This window comes from Sphaeroforma arctica (assembly GCF_001186125.1).
Source record: "Sphaeroforma arctica JP610 unplaced genomic scaffold supercont1.240, whole genome shotgun sequence".
NCBI lineage: Eukaryota > Ichthyosporea > Ichthyophonida > Sphaeroforma > Sphaeroforma arctica.
In genome coordinates, this window is record NW_014040318.1 from 21,315 (window position 1) to 43,137 (window position 21,823).

The window sequence follows — 21,823 nt, forward strand, 5'->3', positions numbered from 1 at the left end:
ATATTTATATATATTTATATATATACTTATAAAAATTTATATATATTTATATATATTTATATATATATTTATATATATTTATATATATTTGTATATATATTTATATATATTTATATATATTTATATATATATTTATATATATATATATATTTATATATATATATATATATATATATTATATATATATATATATATTTATATATATTTATATATATTTATATATATATTTATATATATTTATATATATAATCGTGTTATACATTGGGAAAGAATTGTGCAATATATAGAGAGAGAATGGCGTTAATACATATAGAGTTTGTGTAATGTATATAGAGAGCGAATTTAACTGTATGTAATAAATAGTGAGAGAATGGTGTAAAGTACAGAGACAGGAAAAATAGATTGTAAATAATACATGTTAAGATGTGAAATAGGCCGCAGCCCACAATGCCTCAGCCTCTCCAGTTTCCGGTCTCCGGGGACTATATTTTGGCTTTGTTTTTACATTAAAGAAAACGGAAAAAACGGCAAACGGAAAAAAAGGCCATTGCTTTATGCCTTTGTCCAAGATATGGCTCAGAACCTTTTTTCTCAGGTGCAAGGCCTGTTTACACACCTTTTTCTTTTGAAAATTCAGGGCAGCCCCTGTAAGAATTTTCGGGACTACTTATAACCGCAAAAGGAATATCCCCATATTCGGGGAAGCATGAGTTCCGAATGATTTGGATTTTGTAGAATGTGTCCATTGTCCACTCAGATTTGTACAATTGTCATGGATTCTCAAATAAGTATATATATTAAAAGTATGTAGCGTATCTCAGCTGTAGGATGAGCCTTGTTAGTTGTATTATCAGTTTGCACATAAATAAGCTGTTGTGTGTAGCGCTGGGTGAAAGGCACACGAGGCTGGTAAGGCGTTAAATTACATATTTCTCGCAATAAGTAGTCGACAGTTCACGTAGATTCAACATTTGAACCTTTGCCACAACTCCAGTCATTCGAGAACGTGCATTGAATATTTATACCTATACAATTCACAGAGGGGGTTTCAAGATGTTTTCAAGGCATATACAATCCTGTTTGTCGAGGAGAACGATGACAAGCGCCTCTCGGCGCACAACCATGAGATATGCCGCCCGAGGGTTTGCAAGCGCCACTTCGCAGCATACACACACACATGTGCGTTCACAGAGATTGGCGTTGAGGGGTATTAGTGCTGTAACGGGTGCGTGTCTGGCGACGTATGTATATTCAAGCACAACCTACCCGGTGGCAAAACAGGAGGGACTTCTTAGTAGTGCTACAGAAGCAGATGCGAGTAAGGAAGGGGCGGGCATACATGAACTCACACCCGAGGAGACCGACGAGTTAGAGCCGTTCACAATGGATGAAGTGCGCGAGCACGCGAATAAAGACGATTGCTGGATTATTATAGACGGTGTTATTTACGATGTCACGTCGCTGTTAAGCCAACATCCGGGTGGCCAAGCTGTCCTTCTATCCTTTGGTGGAAAGGATGTGTCCGCAGAGTACCATGCGATGAAGCATTCCTCACAGGCACAGGCCATGCGCCCGGGGTTAGCGGTAGGGCGTCTGATTCTGGGTGCGTACACGCCGGTGAAGATCATGACCGATATCGAAGAGATCATTGAGGAGAAGGCTAAAACACAGAAGAAGCGACTGGTTATAGTAGGCGGAGGTATATGTGGGGCGTCGGCAGCGTATTTCCTGTCGCAGAACAAGACATTCTCAGCCGAGTGGGATGTTGCGCTGCTCGAGCACGATCCGATTGTGGGAGGGACTGCACTGAGGAGTTCGGCGATTATGTGGCTTGGTCCGTTGCTCGAGAAGACAGAGATTGAGGAGAAACCCAATGGCGCTATTGATGTCAATGTGAGTCAGGTGGGGTCAACCAAACCTCCCATGGGTCTTACACAGTGGCTTGGCGAGGAGGCGTACTTGTTTTTCAAGACAATGCAGGCGGAATGGGGTGATGTGGAGTTCACGGATAAGGGTACCATTGGGTTGGTAGAAACCGATGAACAACTCGAAGGTGCGCGCGCGATATTTGGTGCGGATGGGAAAGTACGGGGTGCGGAGATAGTCACGGATAAGGCTCGTATGGCAGAGATAGAGCCGGCCATCTCTCCCGAGCAGTTGAAGGCTATTGTGTACCATCCCAGGGGTGCAACCGTGGATCCGTATATGGTGTGTGATGCCTTCGCAAAGAGAGCTCAGGCGAATGGGGTCAGACTGTTGCTAGATCATGCAGTGACAGACATTGCGCCTGTAGAGGACAGTAGCATGAACTACCGCGTGACGTGTGAGAATGGAGAGCAGTTGGACGCGGATGTGGTGGTGATCTGCACGGGATGGAAAGCGAAAGAGCATGCGGCGATGATTGGGTGTGATGTGCCCGTCAAGGCAATGCACGGGCAGATGTTTGCCATTTCGCACCCGGACTTCAAGCTCAATAACAATGTCTACGGTCTCGAGGGAGTGACGTACTGGCGCAAGAACAAGGTCAAACACCAGACCACCCGGGAGAATACAGCACCGTACAAACGCATTACTAGCCACCTCTACGGCGTGCAGCTGGCGAATGGTGTAGCCAAATTCGGGGGCGATCGCGTGCAGGCCAACCTGGACGGGATAGTGCTAGAAGATGGCATCGAGGACAACTATAACACAGTCACACGGCTGTTCCCTCAGCTCAAAGGTGTGCCTATGCTTGGTTCGTGGTCAGGTGTGATGCCCTTCACACCGGACCAGAAAATCATCTGTGGTGCATTGGATGACACTGGCAAGGCTTTTGTGCTGACGGGGTCGGGCTTCATGAGGGGTCTAGCATCCGGCAGACTATTGGCCGAGAGTATCACGCGCGTGCACGTAGATAATCTACCTGTGTATGGTATCGATACAGAGAGTGTAGAAACAAAGGCGAAGCGAGACGAGATCGACTTCTACTTGGATGATTGCAGTCCGCAGAGGTTTGCTAAGCAGAAGGCTGCGGCCGAGGCTATGGCGGCAAAAGAAGCAGAGGCAGCCTGATCGTGGAGATGTTAGTTGTGCAAGAGGAGCGGAAGCCAACAACGGCTTTTGAATTGGTAGAACGGAGATTTTTAGAGATATTTAAAATAGTGTACGCGGAGATACGAGTGCTCAATAATTTAATTAATGCGGATACACGCGCCCTTTGAGCACAGAAGAATGTAGTTTAGATGATGGTGAAGTGTTATGTTTGTTAAGTGACCGTGAACACCGCCGACGACATGTGTTTTGTAAACACGGTCGAGCTGGCTAGACACGATATGGTGGCGCATTGTGCCGAGTGCACGAATTGTAATGAGAGCACAATGGTATACATGATATATTGCAACGAGAGGTAACTGCTTGTACTTTTAGTGAAGGTTACAATCCTATACATTTGAAAATGCGGCGAAGTGGATGTAGGGAGGGCAGAAATCGTGTGGCTGTCTGTGTAAGTTGGTATGTAAACGCGATAGCCGACTATGAAAGTGTCGTGTATTCGTCGAAACTGACATGGCGTGTCATGATGAGGGTTTCGTGCCGGGCTGAAAAATCGCGACGGCAGATAGCACAGAGGATGATGTGTCCATTGTTTCAGGCGAGTTATCTTTTAGCGTATGCGGTGATGAAGGTGCATATACACAGAAAAAATATGAATTTAGGAATGAGTCATTATCATATGTGCGGTGTGAATAACGTTGAGACATCTGTATTAGGCCCTATTGGAAGTATGATTCTAAACGACAGTATTGAGAATCAGTGGTAAGGCTCACATAAACCAATCATACAACCGTCAAAGTCAAAGTTAATCTTATCACGAGCTATTACTTCCTCGAGCACGATAAAGTAGTTGGAGCCAATGATAATTTCGGCTATACGATGGGATATCCAGTTACTCGCAAGACTCGATCACTGCCTGTATGTAGAAAGATCACGTGTGCACTTCTATGGTTTCTTCATGGTATTTATTGGATTTCAATGAGATGGTATTCGATGTTCGTTTGATTTCGAAGCTATGATATCTATTGCATTGGAGAGCATCTTGCAATTGTTGGTCAATAATGTATTCTTCGGTAGCCGGCCTGGCCGTTTTGTAGACTTAGTACAGAAATTTTGGACATATGCTAATCTGTCACTACGTCTGTGCTGTTCGATTGTAGCTTTGGTAAATGAACTTGGTGGTGCAACACCTGAAGTATTTACAATAAGTCTCTACTTGGATTTGGCTGTGTATTTTTTGAAGCTGTTTGTACAGTTTGACTTCACCATCAAAACGAAGCAATTACGGAGAGCAGTTCAGACTGTATCTTCATCACGATATAGGCTGAAACCTTGAACCAAAAATGTAGTTAATAATTCAACAAGATTAGATGGGAGGAAACAAATATATTTCCTGTCTATTTTTTAAACGGCTATGTTCAAACACGCATGAAGTTCAACTATTCACGATATTATGGCCGACTGTATCTTAAGCTAAATCGCTTGTAGCTAGTATACGAGGCCATAGTTTTACCGACATCTCATACCGCCACACACACTGTGCTTTGAAATGTAATTTCTGCGAGAGAATCAAACAAGCATGTTACATATAACATACAACGCAATCCGTTACTGGTATGTACAATGTAAATTGAATGGCTACTAAGAAGTCAGGGGTTACCCTTCAAACGAATGGACCCATCGTTGGAGTAGTGATGATTCAATGATTCGTATCTAAGGATCTAATTGACTTGAGTTAAAAATTGCACCATATAGAATCAACATAGAACTATATAGATTTTTATTTAACTAAACCGAATGTTCACCTTTCAAGAGAAACCCCCAACTACACTCTGGCCTTGGCAAGGACTAAACCCTCATCTATGGTATCGTTCACACATGCAGAAACATCCTCGGCAGTGGGGTAGTTGACAGCGTCATCGCAAGCTACCATGGGGAAAACAAATCATTAACGAAATCGTTGGAAACAGTATTCTCCACAGTTTGGGCTGCATTGCACTCGGCCAATTCAGTACTAGTGGTGCTGTTTGCAACACATTCCTCGACGTCGATAGTGAGCTCGGTGATACCAGCATCAATTACTGCGCTATTGGGAACATTACCTGGATGTTATCCCATAGAAGATTACCCTCGGTAGCTAATGTAGACTCAATGCACCCTAGCAGACATGTATCCGACGATGCACATGGCACAAGTGTCTCCTTGATACTCTCTATGAGTTTAGGGGCCATTGCACTGACGAGTGCTTGACGGGGAGCAATGCTGCTAGCAGACACCAAAGCAACAACCGCGGCAGAAAGGAAAGCTTGGGAAAACATGATAATATTAAATTTGGGTAATATACTTTGTATTTATTTGTGACGTGTATACGTTTGGCCACCACCGTATTTATACTAAACAGGCCTGCCAAATTGGCACCTTTGGAGATAAATATCTCAAATCTCTCTCGTGGAATTCCTGACTGAGCCAGTCGCACAATAGTAGATGGTTCGCGTTCATTTCTCAAACGCCAGGCGCCCTCACGACTTCTATTTTAGTCCAAAGTTGAAAAATCGAGATTCTAGTAGTCTGAAGAATTTGTTTAACGATTGTCGGAAATGTGTCCGTTGTTGGGGATCCATTGAGTTTGCTACAATTCCAATATGTCTATTTTCTGAAATTCACGCAAAGGATATATTGGAAAATACTTGAGCATGATCATATGATGCCGTATGCTCATTGCAGATCGGTGGCATATATAGGGTTTAGCTCTTTTACTAAATTTGGGCTTCGAAAATTCGAAAGTTGTTGCATTGCTACTTGCAACTTGCAAGTCTTGCATTGTACGGTAGTGTGGAGTAATAAATAATAAATTCTGCGCAGAGTTGCAAAGTTGCTGGCTGTTGCAGTTCTATGTGGCTGCAGGCCAGCATTTTTTTCTTCTTTATTTTATAGCAATGAGTGCCAGTCACCTATCGTATGCTCTTTTCTCAATTATATTGCTCCACTAAGATTTAAATTATCATTATTCTATGTATCCATAGCTCCGGCGAATTCAAACTTCAAAGATTTCAAATTTGAAACTTCGGGCTCTCTCTCCAGTCTCTATTTAGTAGTAGGAATGTCTATGTACAGCATTGGTGACAATAGAATCATTAACCACCTCAGGCCCTATTTTCCCCATGGTAACTTGTGTTGACACTTTCAACTAACCCACAACCGAGACTGTCTCTGAATGTGTAAATAACAGTATAGACGCGAGTCTAGTCTTTGCCAAAGCCAGAGTGGAAATGGGCTTGTCCCGTAATCGGAACGATGCCAGTCACACGACAAGTAAATTATATTGTACACTAAAATACCTATCTTTTACTTTTGATTCCTTGTTTATTATGTATTGATTGGTCATGGACATCTCATAGAAATATTGCATGTTATTTTCCCCATGGTAGCTTGCGATGATACTTTTAACTACCCCACAACCGAGGCTGTCTCTGAATGTGTAAATAACAGCATAGACGCGAGTCTAGTCTTTGCCAAAGCCAGAGTGGAAATGGGCTTGTCCCGTATTCGGAACGATGCCAGTCACACAACAAGTAAATTATATTGCCCAATAAAACACTGATCTTTTTCTTCTGATTCCTGGTTTAATATATCTGTTGGGCATGGACAACCCATTGAAATATAGCATGTGTATTGAATATGGGTACACTATTCGTCCACAGATAAGGATCAGTGTTTTAGTCTGATAAAATTTGGCATAAATTGGGAGACTATTAGACGGAAGTAATGTGTATATCATCATGTATAGGTTTTAACTCGGACGTTAAACAGTTGCATTAAGATGCGGATCAAGAAGCCAGCTCAACAGTACATTTATTCCGAACAAGTCTCCCATTTTCAATAGGCGTGCACATTAATTCTTGATACATGGTCACTGAAGTTGGCACCGGTTCACTGTCAGTATGGGATCGCTGGATATAGATAATCTTACTATCGGGTACATGTCATATTGTACAGAGTCTAAAATGTAAGTTCGTTGTCCGAAAGTCAAAGCCGGCAATATTATCAGTCAATCGAAGAAGTTTCGATTCAATGATTTCGATCTTTGTAGCGCGATGATGTATGCATTAATGAAATTAGTGACAATGCACACGCTTCGCGTCACCAATCGCGACACTCAATGAATCAAGTTCCTCGTGTAATCCTCCCAATTGCTGTATAGTGTAATAAATATTTGGCAACTTTATCACTCCTTCTGTTACAAGTTGAAGTTGCAACTTGCAATTTTTGTTTGCAATTTTTAGAACTGTTGTATTCATAGCTGTCTCCTTAAAAGTAGCCTTTGACTTTCTTTCTTTAGAAAATTCGACAAGAAAGTTGACAAACAGTTATAAATTTTTTAATTGTTTTGAAAAAAAAACAATATTTTTTGATAGTACATATTACATATATATAAACAATACTTCATATTTACATTCGTCGGCCGTAAATATTGAATATTAATTTATATATTTTTGAAAAAAATACTAAATAATGACTTTGAATAAAATACATATGTATTTATGTATATTATCATAGCCTTTCTGAAAATAGAACATATTATATAATTTTATATTTAGTCATTTCAAGAAATACTCCTTTTTTCTTCTATTCAAAATAAATTTTCTTCTTCTACATATTTGTAACAAAAACCAAATATTTAGGCATCCCGATTCCCGTACGGCGTGCCGGACTGCCGGGGACTGGGAAAGTGGGAATTCAGAATTGGAATTCGAATCATTCTATGACAGGTTAACATCAGCTTACGCAGACCCGTGAGAATAGGTGACCGCTGGGTTGGGGACACGTGGGACGAAGGCGGGTGATGTACAGTGATTTTTATCAAATTATAGAATACTGATCTTAAACTGATAAATAAAAATATATTTACAAAAAGTTGTCATATATATCATGTAAATAATTATATCCACTCGAAACGTAAAATAGTAGCATGTACGGCGTACGCCAACGATGTGCACACCATATAAACGTTGTATAAAATTAAGAAGCCGATAGTCACAGGATAGTAGAAGACTCAACAATAGATTCCCCATCGGTGAACTCTTTACAGCAATCGTTAAACAGATTCTTCAGCTTCTAGAACCTCATGCCACAACTTTAGACTAAATTAGTAGATTAGAGAGCGCGTGGCGTTCGAGAAAGGAAAGCAATCTATCTACGCTCTACAGTGGTGCCACTGGTGCGACGAGCTCTATCAGGAATCCCATGAAAGAGATTAATCTGCAAAGGTGCTGATATGACAAGACCATTGGACATTCGGAGCGATGGTAGTCACTCGGCACGTAAAATATATACTCCAATAAAACATCAACTTCATATTTATAATTCTGCGTTTATTTAAAAACAAATAAATTATTTGTAGAGCATGGTCAGCCTAATTAGATAGCCATTCCAATGCAAATAAGGATCATTGTTTAAATAGATAAAGTTCGACAAATGTTGTGAGGAAATTGCATGAAAACCGTCTGAATTTGAAGTGTGATAGTATACAGTGATCAGAGAAGAGCGAACCGTGTCCGTTGGAGAGCAGCTCTAATAAGAAGAATATTTACCACTGCGCGTATTTTGGTCCAGCTTGAACATTGGGTCAGTGGTTATACAATGCCTTAGACGTTATATTCTTTACCATGCCATCCTGAACTATGAGGGCGAAGAGATACATGTTTAAAGGCCATAGTTTATGTCCTCATAGTTTAATGTTTATCCCAGCCAAAATAGATCGAAAAGAGCATCACTGACTAAATGTACTAGTAAGCGTGTATCGCTATATCTTTGTACCTACTACGCTAGGTACTGTGTATACTTCGACTTGTGCCTATGTGTTCTCGAACAGTTGCGATTCGTCCCTCTTTGCTTGAATATCTCTTCCATGTTTCATGGCCTTTTTATGGTTACGGTATCCCGTGGTACCTTCTCTGGGCTTCACTTGAGCCTTTGGGTGTCGAATGGAATTGCAAAGTGTTGGAACTCTAGCCCGATCTCTCTCAAAGCCACAAGGGATACAAAATAAGGGCGATGTGAGGTCTTGTACATGCTCGACTGCTGGCAGACAGGAGCGCTAGATTACATCTCCAAGAGCCACAGGTCGCGAAGCTGGGCCTGAGCTTACTAACTATAACATCTAGAAGTATTTAACCTTTCAAGTTCGCTCTGGGTAGGCCATCGAGCTGTCGCATGCTTAAGTGGACAACTGAGCTGCAGCCGACAGTAAATCCAGGGCTCTTAAGTTGCATGTACAGGTGTGTACTCCGGCCAACCCCAGTTTGCCCCATGGGCTAACCCGTCTAGACCTCAGGTCGTGGTGCGCATGAACCGGCATCGATCGAAGTGTGCATTCACTCGGTTTGGAAACATTTCCCGTGTTCAGTCACTCAGTATTTGCCAAGGGACAGTCCTTGTCACTGGACAGTGCGAAGCCATTAGCTATTGCTAAGAGTGTCATCAGTCCGATCTTCTGATCTCCAACAGCATTGACCACAGCGGTATAACTGGGCTCCCTTATCCCACCATTCCTGATTCAGATTATAGCATACTCAAAATGTTATTGCTGAGAGTGCCGTCACGTTCGATATTCTGTTTTCTAGCAGCCCTGATCATAGTGGTATAGCTGGGATTCCATGTCACACCATTCTTCTTGTATAATTTGAACACAACGCCGTCATCGTGCCGATGCAACCTTAGTTTCCAGATCACTGATTTGCATGATCAAGTGATTTGTTTGATCCTTGTACATTTCCTTAATATCTAGCAAATCCAAGCGTGCTTCTTCGGCCTCTTCCGCCTTTTGCCCATACATTTGGAGCATCACCTCGTATTTCTGATTCATGGCTGAAGTAAAAGAACAAGGACAGACCGCGCCAATAGTTATTGAGTACAGATTGCCTCCCTCATGCGATCAGCGTATCCGAGCTGTAACAGAGCGGTTTGCACACTTCAAATTCAAATAGAGATCAGGCGTGCGTATGATTATGACAAAGTTATTCAAGAACCATGACTTTCAGCCCAATCATGCACAAAAAATGGCTAGATACAACACGCAGCAATTGCGTGCTAACTGAAAGGACGATGCAACCCACATGCGAGGTGCGCAATACCTTCATATGCCGTCTGCAGTTCATCCACTTTACCCTTGAATACTTGCAGCTCTTCAATTTCGGCCACGAGTGCGGTAACTTCCTCTGTGAAATACGATAAAGGGTTAACATTTGATACGGTATGCATTTAATTTAAAGCATCTGGTAGTTACATTCCATCCATAATCGTTAGTGTAAATAGTGTTAAAACTAAGCTTGCGCTACACATTGACGACAGATTACCAAACGCGTAGCCCTGCCAATCGACACACCTTCCATAGACACTCGTAGATTGGTCTCTTCCTGTATTTGCCTCTGTAAACTGACGACTTCCCGTTCGCGCTGGTGCAGTGCCTGGACGTGTGTATATCATACGTAGAGTGCCAACGAGTGAGTGCGAGTTGCTAGCAAACCACGCGCAGACACTGACAAGCATACTGCGTGACCTACACACACCACATGCGAAGACATTGACTAGCAGACTGTGTAACATGGCTGCAGTAAGAACGAAGCGTTTGACGAGAGATGTGCAAGTCATGCAGACGCAATTGGAAGATCTGGGCTGTGACTGGACAGTGCATGATGAGATGTGATGGCAAGGCTGGCGGCTGCGAGGGTATTGGAGGTTGTGTATGTGGTGATCGATTGCCCAAGGCAAGAAAACGCGAGAGATATATTCCGCTCGCCACAGACATTTAAAACACAGCATGAAGTTCAGTCGTTATTGGAACAGCAGCAAAATGCAAGGTTATAGAGGCATATCTGATACACACCCCTTTCAACTGCTCCCAATTGCTGAGTGTGTCCGTATTGAGTCGCCCCAGTTCGTCCCCTGTTGAGTGTACCTGCCATATAACAGAAGATACTGACTTACTTAATTGAACGATTATACGACATGCTCACTCGCCGTATGGCCTGGCCACTCTAAATGTAATGCGAAATAAACGCAGATCTGGCTCCATTTTCCACTTGTTAAAGACAGAGAAGGGTTGATCGGCCGCTCTATGGATACAGTATTTTTAGTTTGAACTGCGCTATGGCTTGTGTTGCACTTGTCTATCCATGGCAAACCTAACTTGTGCAAGAAGTAGCAGTGTTCCTTACTAGGTAAGAAAAATTGAAGTGGTTGAACGGCATTGCTGCATTCCAATATCCTATGCGCATATGTGAAGAGATACACACGTCCTCAGAGAGGCATGATACTAAAGTAATGTGTGTTCAATTGACACGCACACACTCCGGCGCTCAACTGGTGTCTCCAATGCCAGTCGATCTACACAGTGCGAAGGCGTGTCATTCATATGCTAGCTCTAAAAATAGAATAACCGGGATGTCACGAGGCGCAATCGCAGCCAACTATGGAAGACAGGTTTGAACCAATCTCTACGGCAGATACAAAACAGAAACTAATACCATGCAGCTGACACTTATGATCGCTACAAAGTATGCAGCAGACACTATAGTATGTCACAGATATCTTGATTCCGACGGATACGCCAGAGAGTGATGCCATGCATCGTAGCACGTACCTTAATCGACGACGAAGACAAGTGCGAACCGTCCGCACTGATTTCTCGTCGCAGCGATTGGGCGCGCTCCATTGGACTCGTTGTAGGCGACCCCCTGAGATCATATGGGATAAGTGTACCAGAGTATGAGATTATGTTACCATACCAACGGGATGTGTATCTCGGATATGTTCTACCAACAGCAGTTGGTTCGCCTTTCACTGTTAATATGTGTGCGGTGTCGACTGTATCCATTGAAGGTTTTACTCACAGCTGTCAGGAGACCCGGTATAATCCGCAGTAGCAACCTCTCAGACAGCAGCATCCAAGTTACCTACAATGTATAGCTAATGGTAGACACACTCACGACTTAATTACTGGCAGACTCGGCAATAGCACCGAGGTCAGAGGCTGAAAGACGATAAAATCATCTCTTCCTCAGCGTGACATTCACCGCACACCACACAAATACTAAATCAACAGTAATCAGAGCAACAAGTATATACTGTCAGCAGCGACAACCCTCGCGGATATTAGCATTCACACGACTCATGGCGGAAGGTCTTTCGCTCGCGAGCAATTCTACGCGCAGTGCTCTGCAAACACACCTGTGCGCATAGTGGCGCAACTCTTCTTCCATCTGCGCCAACTCAGTCTTCAATTCGCCAATCTGTGCGGTGCACGCGCTGTTCTGTTTCTCAAGCTCTTCCACGCGCGACAACGACTCTGCAACATAGTTAATATTACACAAGATGACTCATCGTCTCATATCATCCATCATGCTTCATGGCCAAAAACCTCATCCCAGTCATCCATCATCGTTTATAACTGTGTGTATATACGTATTCATATAACGGAACGAACACATCGACCAAAGAAAGAACAAAACGCACATAGTGACACCAAAAATGCTATTAACGAGATGGCCACAATCGAGACAAACGGGGGAGAAAGGTCAAGTACCTTCCATACGGTGCTCTGATAGCGACACCTGTTTGAGTTTCTCATTCTCCAGCCGAGTAATCTCAGCATTCGCACGTTCCTTCTCCAGATCGAGCTCGCTCTGCAGTTCCCGTTGCTTGGCAACCGCTTTGTTGAGCTTCAGCTCATGCTGCTCCCTCTCATCCGTTAGCACGCTCGTGAGGTGTGCCACGTTCTCACTGGCCTCGTCCATCCGACGCGCATAGTTGTCCTCGTTTTGAATGGCTTCGCTGAGCTTCGCGTCTGTCATGGAATTATAACAAAATCAGAATTCAGTGGATACATCAAGTCACAACAAAGACAGAGATACAGATAACTGCACGCAGAATACTCGTCAATAGTTTGATCTCCTCGTATGTGTGGCTTCACTTAGCGTAGCGTCTTTCTCGGAGAAACTGTAGGTACGAAATCATGACATGTGAGAAGACTCGCGATACAATTAAAAGATAAAATCGAATATTTTTTTATTCTGTGGTGCTTCGCGTATACTTACGTCTGTTACAAAACTAGCAAGGAAACTGCGTGGGAATACAAGATCACGACACGAGTATGTAGTGTAGGTGACATGGAACACAAACCACCAATCCGGGAGCCATTCTATATCATTACCTGCTTCGCCAAGACGTTCAGTATAGCTGCGTTCAACCATATGCAGTTCCTCCTGGTGCTCGGCCAGCGATGCGCGCAGGGACTCAATCTGGAAGTGTAGTAGGCATTATTTATGGGTGTCAGAAAACATCAACACCACGAATGTATGCACAGAAATGCTTATCCTCAAAAGCGCCAGGGACAGATACACTACCTTATCAATTGCCATGTATATACGTCCAGCATAAATGAACCAGCACAAGTACACCCCCTCATCCACTGAATCGTATACCCTCACAGCACATAGAAATCATTTGATCGAATGGCCCCACCTGTTTATTCAACGGCGCGGCACTGACCACGAGCTCGTTCGTGAGGTCCTCCACTCGGCTCTCCTGCTCCTGCAACTGCTCTCTGAGCTCCTCCGCCTCCATCACGGTACGTCTATGTACATCCTCCCATTCGTCTTCCTTCGCACTGTGGGCTGATTCCAGTGTTTCAATCTGTGCTCGCAGTAGTTCGATGGCCTCTTTACCCGTCTCTATCTGCTTCTCGTACCTGGCGGTCACGTCTTCACTCACGCCCATCTGTTCCGTCATCACTTTCTCCTCAATGGTGCGCACCCGGTCCTCGCCTTCCCGTCTGACGTTATCGACCTCTATCTATGGAAGTGCATGAGGCACGAGGTCATAAAACAAAGTAAGTATGCTTCGATCGAATACAACGAACGAGGGTCATACCTCAAATCATCATGTGCATAGATCATTGCAGATTGGATTGGGCTGGCCGTGGTATATGCACACGCCCAGCCTATTGAGCTACATATACACATATACATATATTCACATATGTGTATATCACACTCCTACACACGATAATGCTTTGGAGGTTTTGGTAACTGTGGTCAATGAATCCGTTATACAATGCGTGCGCCAAACACCAGCTAGGCGTCACGTCAACAGCACATGTGAATTTCCGCAGCACCCAGAACATACCCTGAATGCCTCTACTTTGTCGTTCAGGTTCTGGATAATCCTCTCACTACTCTCTAAGTTCTGTTTGGCCGTGTGTAGTTCGTGCTTCAGGGGCCCCATCTCCTTCTCCAGTTGGCTTGCCCTGGCAACACTGGCCGCTAGTTGCTCGGTGGCAGAGTTCTTCTCCAGTGTAGTCTTGGCCAGATAGGCGTCTTTCTCGTCCATGGACTTCTGTGATTTGCCTGTTGTCGGTCGGGAAAGGCGCACAAGCACTTTTAAGCAAATGTGCAGTTGACGGATCATGACACTTCACACATTGCTGAATCCTTTTTTTGGTAACATATAAAGTATATCCGAGTATACACATGACATGCCACGCGTACTTCTAGTGCATTGGTACAATACACACACTACATCGCACTAGCAGGGCTTAGCAAACGGGCACACACAAACGATCCGTATATGACTAGACGTTAAGCCCGACAATCTATTCGCTACAAACGACACCTCAGATCCCGCACGGCCGCTTCTATGAAGCACAGACCATACCCAAGTGAGTTTCCAATTCTTTGTTCTTCTCTCGCAGCTTCTTGATCGCCGTATCCTTGACATGCATCTGCTGGGAAAGCTTTGTGCCCTCTCCGAGCAGACCCTCGATCTCTTCATCCTTCTCAGCCATCAGTGCTTCCAACTCGGCCGTTCCCCTGCCATCGAGCATAAGCGTCAGCAAGATGATCCGATCAAGTACTTGCGATTTAAGAGGCTGAAGACTCCTTCACTGATTCTATATAACTATGAGATACGTGGGCAAGCTAATTCTATATAACTATGAGATAAGTGGTCAAGCTACCGGCTATTGCTTTTTGTGAGAAATTCTGGTTTTGGTTCGCCACCGTGCAGGGGGTTGTAAGCTTTGTACACGCATAAAAGAGAAGCTTGCATGACATCGTATCATATCAACGCTACACACAATGACACGGTCTCAATGGTCTAGTCGTGCATTCGCAAAAGCCATCAAAGAGGGTCATGTTCAAAAGCTATACAAACAAAACAAAACAAAACAAAACTATACACACACACACACACATATATATATATATACATATATATATATATATATACAGAGATATATATATATATATGTGTGTGTGTGTGCGTGTGCAACCTTCAATGAGGCTCAATTTTAGCAATGACTCTGCCGCGAGCTATAAAATGTATTCAACTTGGTAGGTACTAACGGACCTTGCACTCTTAGCGGCCTGCTTTCGAGCCTTCTCCGCCTTGTTGTACTCTGTTTGCAGACTGTTGTTGCTCTCTCGCAGCTCATATATAGTGCCCGATAACTCGTTTATCTTGGCCATGAGCTGTGCGTTGGTGTCCTCCAACTGCTGGTTCTGGTCTTGCAATTCACTCACCTCCATGCTCAGGTGTAGCACTTGTTGCTCACGCGGATCGGTGGCTGCAGGTTAGAAATGAATGAATAACAGATTAACAAAAATACAATACGTTCCATTGATGGGGAAGAAAAAAGAGAAGCTTGTTGGAAAAGGTCAAGAATTAAAAGGTCAATACGTTAGTGAGAGACGAACGGCAACGAGATCAGTCCTGACTTCCTTCCATCAGCACGAATACACGCATAGCTTCGCGCTCATGCACGGTACATCGCCATACATGGCCTAATTCCGAACAGAGCGCGATTCACCTGTTCTAGACGTACCAACTAAAAGGCAACACTCTTCGTCGATAAACTTACCATCACCTCCGCTGGACACGACACTGTTCACTGCATGGACCTCAAGCGAGGCGGTGGGACCCTCGTCGTACCCAACGCTTTCGCTGTCCACGTGACTGCGCTGACCCTGTTCATCCACATACTCGTGGTAGCTTTCGTCGGTGTATTCCGTACAGGCATCCTCAGCGTATTGGACATGCGTCGCATTGTCGGCGAAATGAACACTCTCTACGCCATCTACTTGAGCTCCCACTTCCGCTATGTCTTCCGCCTGCACTTCTGCATACTCACCTTGCTCTTCTGCATATTCACCTTGTTCTTCTGCATACTCGCCTTGCGCTTCTGCATACCCACCTTGCTCTTCTGCATACTCGCCTTGCTCTTCTGCATATTCACCTTGCTCTCCTGCATGCTCGCCGTGCTCATCCACATATTCACCTTGCTCTTCTGCATACTCACCTTGCTCTTCTGCATGCTCACCGTGCTTTTCTGCATACTCTCCCTCACCCCCCCCACGTTCGTCGTACGCATCCGCGTAGTCACCGTGTCCCTCCACTGCATATGCTCCTTGCTCCTCTGTGAGCTCACCTTGCTCCTGGCAGTACTCTTCCTGGCCGTCTACATTCTTCGCACTTTCTGCTGCGTACAGCTCTTGCCCTTCCTCATATTCTCCGTGTCCCTCGACATGTTGACCCTTGTCTTCGAAATCTTGATGGCTTCGTTCCCCTACAAGCTCGTCTGTATATTCGACGGGCTCTGCTTCTTCGTACTCTGCCTCTGCCTCTACCTGAGCGTGCCCTTCTTGCCCAGCCACATGCTTCTCTGCCCCCACAGTTTCACCAAGCTCTCCTGTGGCCTCGATTTGGGATTCCAAGTGCACGCCTTCCAAACTCTCTCCATTCTGCGAGGAAGTGTTCTGTTCATTGCACGTCTCATACTCCTCGTCCTTTCCAACACGTTGCTCTCCTTCGGGGTATTGGCCAGTATCATGCACAGCCTCCATTTGCTGCGCATCGACTGCGTCCAATCCATCGCTCACCTCCACTCCATCTACAGGCTCACTCTCACTCTGGCCAAATGCGTCCCCATCTCCAGGTACACCCTCGTGATGTTCTTCATGTTCGTGACCCGTCGCATCGTCTCCATGCGTGCCAGCAATGCCTTCTGAGCCTTCAACAGCCAGGCTATCTACTTCAACCATATCCGCTTGAGGATCTGCCACCCCCTCATTCACACCCCCACTCTCAGCTGCTACACCCACATCCCCTGCATCCACCTCACCATGAAGTACTGCCGACTGCTCCTCACGCTCTACCGCATCCACGACTGTTGGCAGTTCACTCAGCGGCGCGATGTCCCCGCCCGTCCAGGTGTCTTGTTCAACTGTCTCACTGACTTCTTGGATCGGCTCAAACGATTCGGCTGTATCCCACGCGCTGTCGTCCTGTGCCCAGCCATCGTCAGCTGCGATTGATTCTGTGAGCTCCGCCTCTTCGCCTGTCCTCGCAGTATCGGTTGCTTCTGTAGTGGATAGGTACGAGTGTTGTAATAGCCTGTGTGAGCAACTTAGCCCATTTGCAGAGTAACTTCTGCTGCAAATCATGAGTGATAGAATAGACTGAGCAAGCTCTTCCAAGCATTCTTACAATATCTTTGTTTAGAATAATAAGTGAGAGCTCTTAACGCATTGTTACAGTATTTTTGTTTATATTTATAAGTAATAGAATAGGCAGGGTAAGCTCTTAACGCGTTCTTACAATATCTTACTTTAAACTATTAAGTGATAGAATATGCTGAGTAAGCTCTTAATGCATTCTTACAGTATCTTTCGTTTCTGTAGTGTATACTCACGAGTGTTAGAAATCAGGAGTTGACATTTCGTCTGGTTTGCAGGATTGTTTGCTTCTGTAGATAATAGTTCCGAGTATTAGTATGGCCTATATGAGCTCTGTACCTAATTTCGCATTATCTTCATACAACAGAATCTAGACAACAGAATCTAGAGATATTTTGTAGTAAATACATCAACGAGACATAGAACCGCAGTCCGCTTAGTCGACTAAACGGATACAAATCACACTAAATAGATACGTACAATGACAGGGACCTGATTAAACTCTTACACCATGCCCGCCTCTGCTCTACACTATCGAATTTGTGGCTGTGCACTCACCCCTGCGATACTACTATACGTTGGCATCAATACGACAAACGCCATTTGTGGATGTATCCATACCATGATGTTCTCCCGCTTGCTCCCAGCCTTCCATGCCATTGTCCCAGGCGTCCTCTGTAGCAACCTCCTTGTCAGTCAAGGACTCGACTGCTCTCTCTACCGCGGTGTTGATCGTGTCGGTATTCGTCTACTCAGGGGAAACACATTTACGTCACAGGGCTTATTAGCTTAAATAAGAACTGCCTTCAATCCGTGTTGCTAAAGGCGAGAGCGAGTATAATTTCGACTTCCAAGTACGAGGTTGATCGATACATTACGAAACATCCGGATGTTCAGCCCAACTTACCTCATTGCTCAACTTCTCGCTGTGCTCATTTGCGGTGACATTCTCCGCCACATCTCGAGTCACAGCATCCGCAGGCGTGCTTTCTGCTGCCGTTGTCTGAGCACGAGCACGAGCATTTTCTACTGTGTTGTCTTGCGCCTCCACCTCCACACCATCACGCATGCCTTGCTCTTGATTTTGATCATAACGTTGCTCCAGATCTTGCTCTTGGGCCATTTCCTGCCCTTGATCATCCCTACCCATACCTTCAGTCTCAACTACACTCTCATCTCCGCCCGTGTAGTGTAGAGTATCGTCTAGACTCGCGTCACACATAACACCCTCAGGCGTCACTTCAGCCTTCTCACCTCCAACACCGGGTGCACCTGTACCTTCCATCTCGTCCCAAGTGTCGGTTTGGCCCCAGCCGTCGTCAGTATTCGCGCTATCAGCCCATCCCTGATTGTGCACCGCACTTTCCTCATCGACAATTGAATTACCCTCTGTAGCTGCTCTCTCGCCTATGGCCGCATTCTCATCTGCCGCACACTCTAGTCCATGGCTCACACCAACCTTGACATCCTCCGCAATGCTTTTATCAGTAGCACCACTAGTGTCACCTTCCGCAGCATCTCGAGTTTCCGTTGTATCTGCAAACGCCTCGCTGCCACTCTTCCCCTTACTTGCAGTATCAGTTAGCTGTACCGCCTGCCCCTCTGCGTCTACCTTCCCTTTCGGCGTGTGCTTTTTCCGCGCGCCTTTCTCGCCTTTCGCCTTGCGGACATGTTCAGACTTGCCTTGAGCAGACTCTCCAACAGGCGCTTGTACGACATCATTCTCCACGCTGTAGTCAACTGTCTCTGCCTTCACATCCCCCGTCGTCTGACCCACTGCAGCACCGAGCACTTCCTCCCCAGCGCCATCGTCAATCGACGCATGCTGTGCCTGTGTGCTGCCCACAGCCGCACTTCTCGCCGCACGCTTGTCCCTCGTTTTGGCTTTGGCTGTCTTTGTCGCACGTGCCGCATCACTGTGCACATCCTGACCCGCCTCATTGTCTATGATGTCGTCACTTGCATTCGCTGGTGTGTCACTCACATCCGTGCTTCTCTGCGCACGCTTCTCCTTGGCCTTAACTGTATCCGCCTTTGTCGCACCTGCTATATCATCCTGCACACCCTCTCCTGACCCATTGCCGAATATCGCGTCGCTCACACCGTCACTTCTCTCAGCACGCTTCCCCCTCACCTTTGCTCTATCTACCTTTGTACGAGGACCCTTCCTCGAGGTGGCGAATATTCCTGTAGAACTATCTGTACCGCTGGTATCGTCGGTGGTAGGTTTCCGTGCACATCGTACGTTCTTGATGCTCGTGGGCGCTACGGCAATCGGCTCGAATCCATCGTCTATGTGGGAGCGAGTGTACAGAACAGACACTTAGGTTAGCATAACCAATGCGGCACATTGGTGGCCAGCGCTCAGGTGTGAAAACCACAGGCAAAGCATCGGTAGAAACACTAAAAATTCTCAAATAGACTCCGAATTGCCAAACCATATGTATGTTCTGTGTTTGACTCAAGATCTGGCCAGGCCGGGCGAGAGAACCCCGCGATCGCCACACAGCGGGCAGGTAATTATAAGTAACAAATGCGCGAATATAGGCAAGGTAAACAATCAGGTCACCACAACTCACCACTCTCACACACAAATTTGTGAATTACTGCAATTCCTTACTGACCTGCTACTTACGAAGTCTTGGGATTCAAGCTCACTCACGACATACACGTGTACACTCAACAAACAAAAACACACACACGCACAAACACACAGCTAGACAACACTCACCACCCTGGTCACCGACAGGAGTGTTCCAATCATCGTCCACAACGTCCCAGGCATCGCCAGCACCACTCTCCCAACCCACTGCTGCACTCGTCTTTTGTGTTCTCTGGGTATTCTTTGAGGTGTGCTGGGTGTTTCTCCCCCGAGTCTGAGCCGACCGGTTACTAGTTGGGCTGGCGGCGGCCGAGTCTTTACGCGTGCTCGAATGCGAACTATCCACGCTCCCTCTACTGGTAAGGGTATAGTTTGAGAGAAGATGTGGACGATCAGACCAATGGTGGCAATCGGTTGGTACGCATAGTGTATGTACGAAGTGTTGGGTCGGACAAATTGCATACCTCAATGGTATTCGCCTTCGATCGTTAGTGCCGAACGACGGGTGTGATGTGTGAATGCTGCGGGAGGTCCAGTCATACAACAGCAGAATATATATAGTCTATTTGCCCGGTAGTGGATTAAACATTATTTGTGTACTCAGATATATTGTACTATGCATTCTGCAACTCGTTCTGTTTCTACAACAGCAGCTCTGAGCAATATATAGACATTTGCACTGATTGGTTTCCTTCCGACTTTCGCATACACAGTCTGTCCACTTTGGCAAGCTAGCTTTGTGGTACTTTGAGACATTTGCCAACTATATGTATCTTCACACATAGATTTCCCTAGCAGTTCTATCTCAATGTCACATGAAATGCACACTTACTAGAAAGAAACACTGAGATCCACTCACCCAGGGGACGAGTTATCCCACGTTCTCTTGGGCGAAAACCCCACTCCACTTCTACCCGACTTGGGCTGCAAGTGTGGCGAGATACCCCTCGCATGGGCAGTCTTTTTACCAAAGCCCAGGGCTGCATAGCCTCCAAAGTCATCCGGCTGGCCAGACACAGACGGTGAGCGACCAGAAGGGGCCACAGCGGTGCTCTTAACCACCTCGTCATCGTTATCTGCATCGTCACCCTCGCTAACCAAGCGCTTACCTGCGTGAGTGAGAGATGGAATGTCAGTACGGGCACACACACGAAGTATATGATGTAAACGGGCATGTTGACTGACCCACGCGTGTATTTGATGAGAAAGGGACAGGTATGGGGCCAAGACAGGAAGTAAATAAGACTGAGAGCTCCTGCGTATAGCTCGCTCGAACCAAAGCTTCCTTATATTAATTCCGAATGAGGTGCAATAGATTCTTTTCACTTCAGAGTGCAAACGTGTACACAAGGCGTTGCACGTATGCTTGTTTATCAAATATTTTTGAGCTCGGTCTCTGTGGAATCGCACGCGTTCTCCGATATTCTCATGGGAAATCAGTTTGACTAAATGAATAGTTTACAAATAGTACGTGCAGATTTTCTACTCACGTGAGGTCGAATCGATTTCCAGCGCCGCATCAATAGAATCAGTCACCTTGTCTACACTTTCCTTCACCTGTAGCAAAAAGTTGCGGGAAAGGCAGAACAGAAAATTATTAAAAATGTTTAATCATGAACAGACACACAGACACAGACGTATATATATATATATATATATATATATATAATAGTATATATAC

At 45.2% G+C, this 21,823-nt stretch overlaps 3 protein-coding genes across 3 annotated transcripts; 1 reads left to right on the top strand and 2 right to left on the bottom strand.

The window, feature by feature from the left end:
* The first annotated feature begins 817 nt into the window (after positions 1-817).
* On the top strand, positions 818-5,377 carry SARC_04341 (hypothetical protein). The gene has a single exon (XM_014301827.1). The coding sequence runs from the start codon at positions 1,054-1,056 to the stop codon at positions 3,049-3,051; it is 1,998 nt and encodes a 665-aa protein (XP_014157302.1). The 5' UTR covers positions 818-1,053; the 3' UTR covers positions 3,052-5,377.
* SARC_04342 (hypothetical protein) lies at positions 4,856-5,348 on the bottom strand (the record flags this gene model as incomplete). Its single annotated transcript, XM_014301828.1, has 2 exons — positions 4,856-4,956; positions 5,159-5,348. The coding sequence occupies 2 exons, from the start codon at positions 5,346-5,348 to the stop codon at positions 4,856-4,858; spliced, it is 291 nt and encodes a 96-aa protein (XP_014157303.1).
* Positions 5,378-9,727: 4,350 nt separating the features above from the next.
* On the bottom strand, positions 9,728-21,662 carry SARC_04343 (hypothetical protein; the record flags this gene model as incomplete). Its single annotated transcript, XM_014301829.1, has 18 exons — positions 9,728-9,897; positions 10,164-10,247; positions 10,415-10,496; positions 10,916-10,987; positions 11,672-11,765; positions 12,259-12,376; positions 12,614-12,874; positions 13,241-13,328; positions 13,552-13,881; positions 14,215-14,435; positions 14,743-14,897; positions 15,436-15,652; positions 15,947-17,446; positions 18,162-18,288; positions 18,448-19,832; positions 20,272-20,498; positions 21,002-21,251; positions 21,629-21,662. The coding sequence occupies 18 exons, from the start codon at positions 21,660-21,662 to the stop codon at positions 9,728-9,730; spliced, it is 5,415 nt and encodes a 1,804-aa protein (XP_014157304.1).
* Positions 21,663-21,823: the final 161 nt, after the last annotated feature.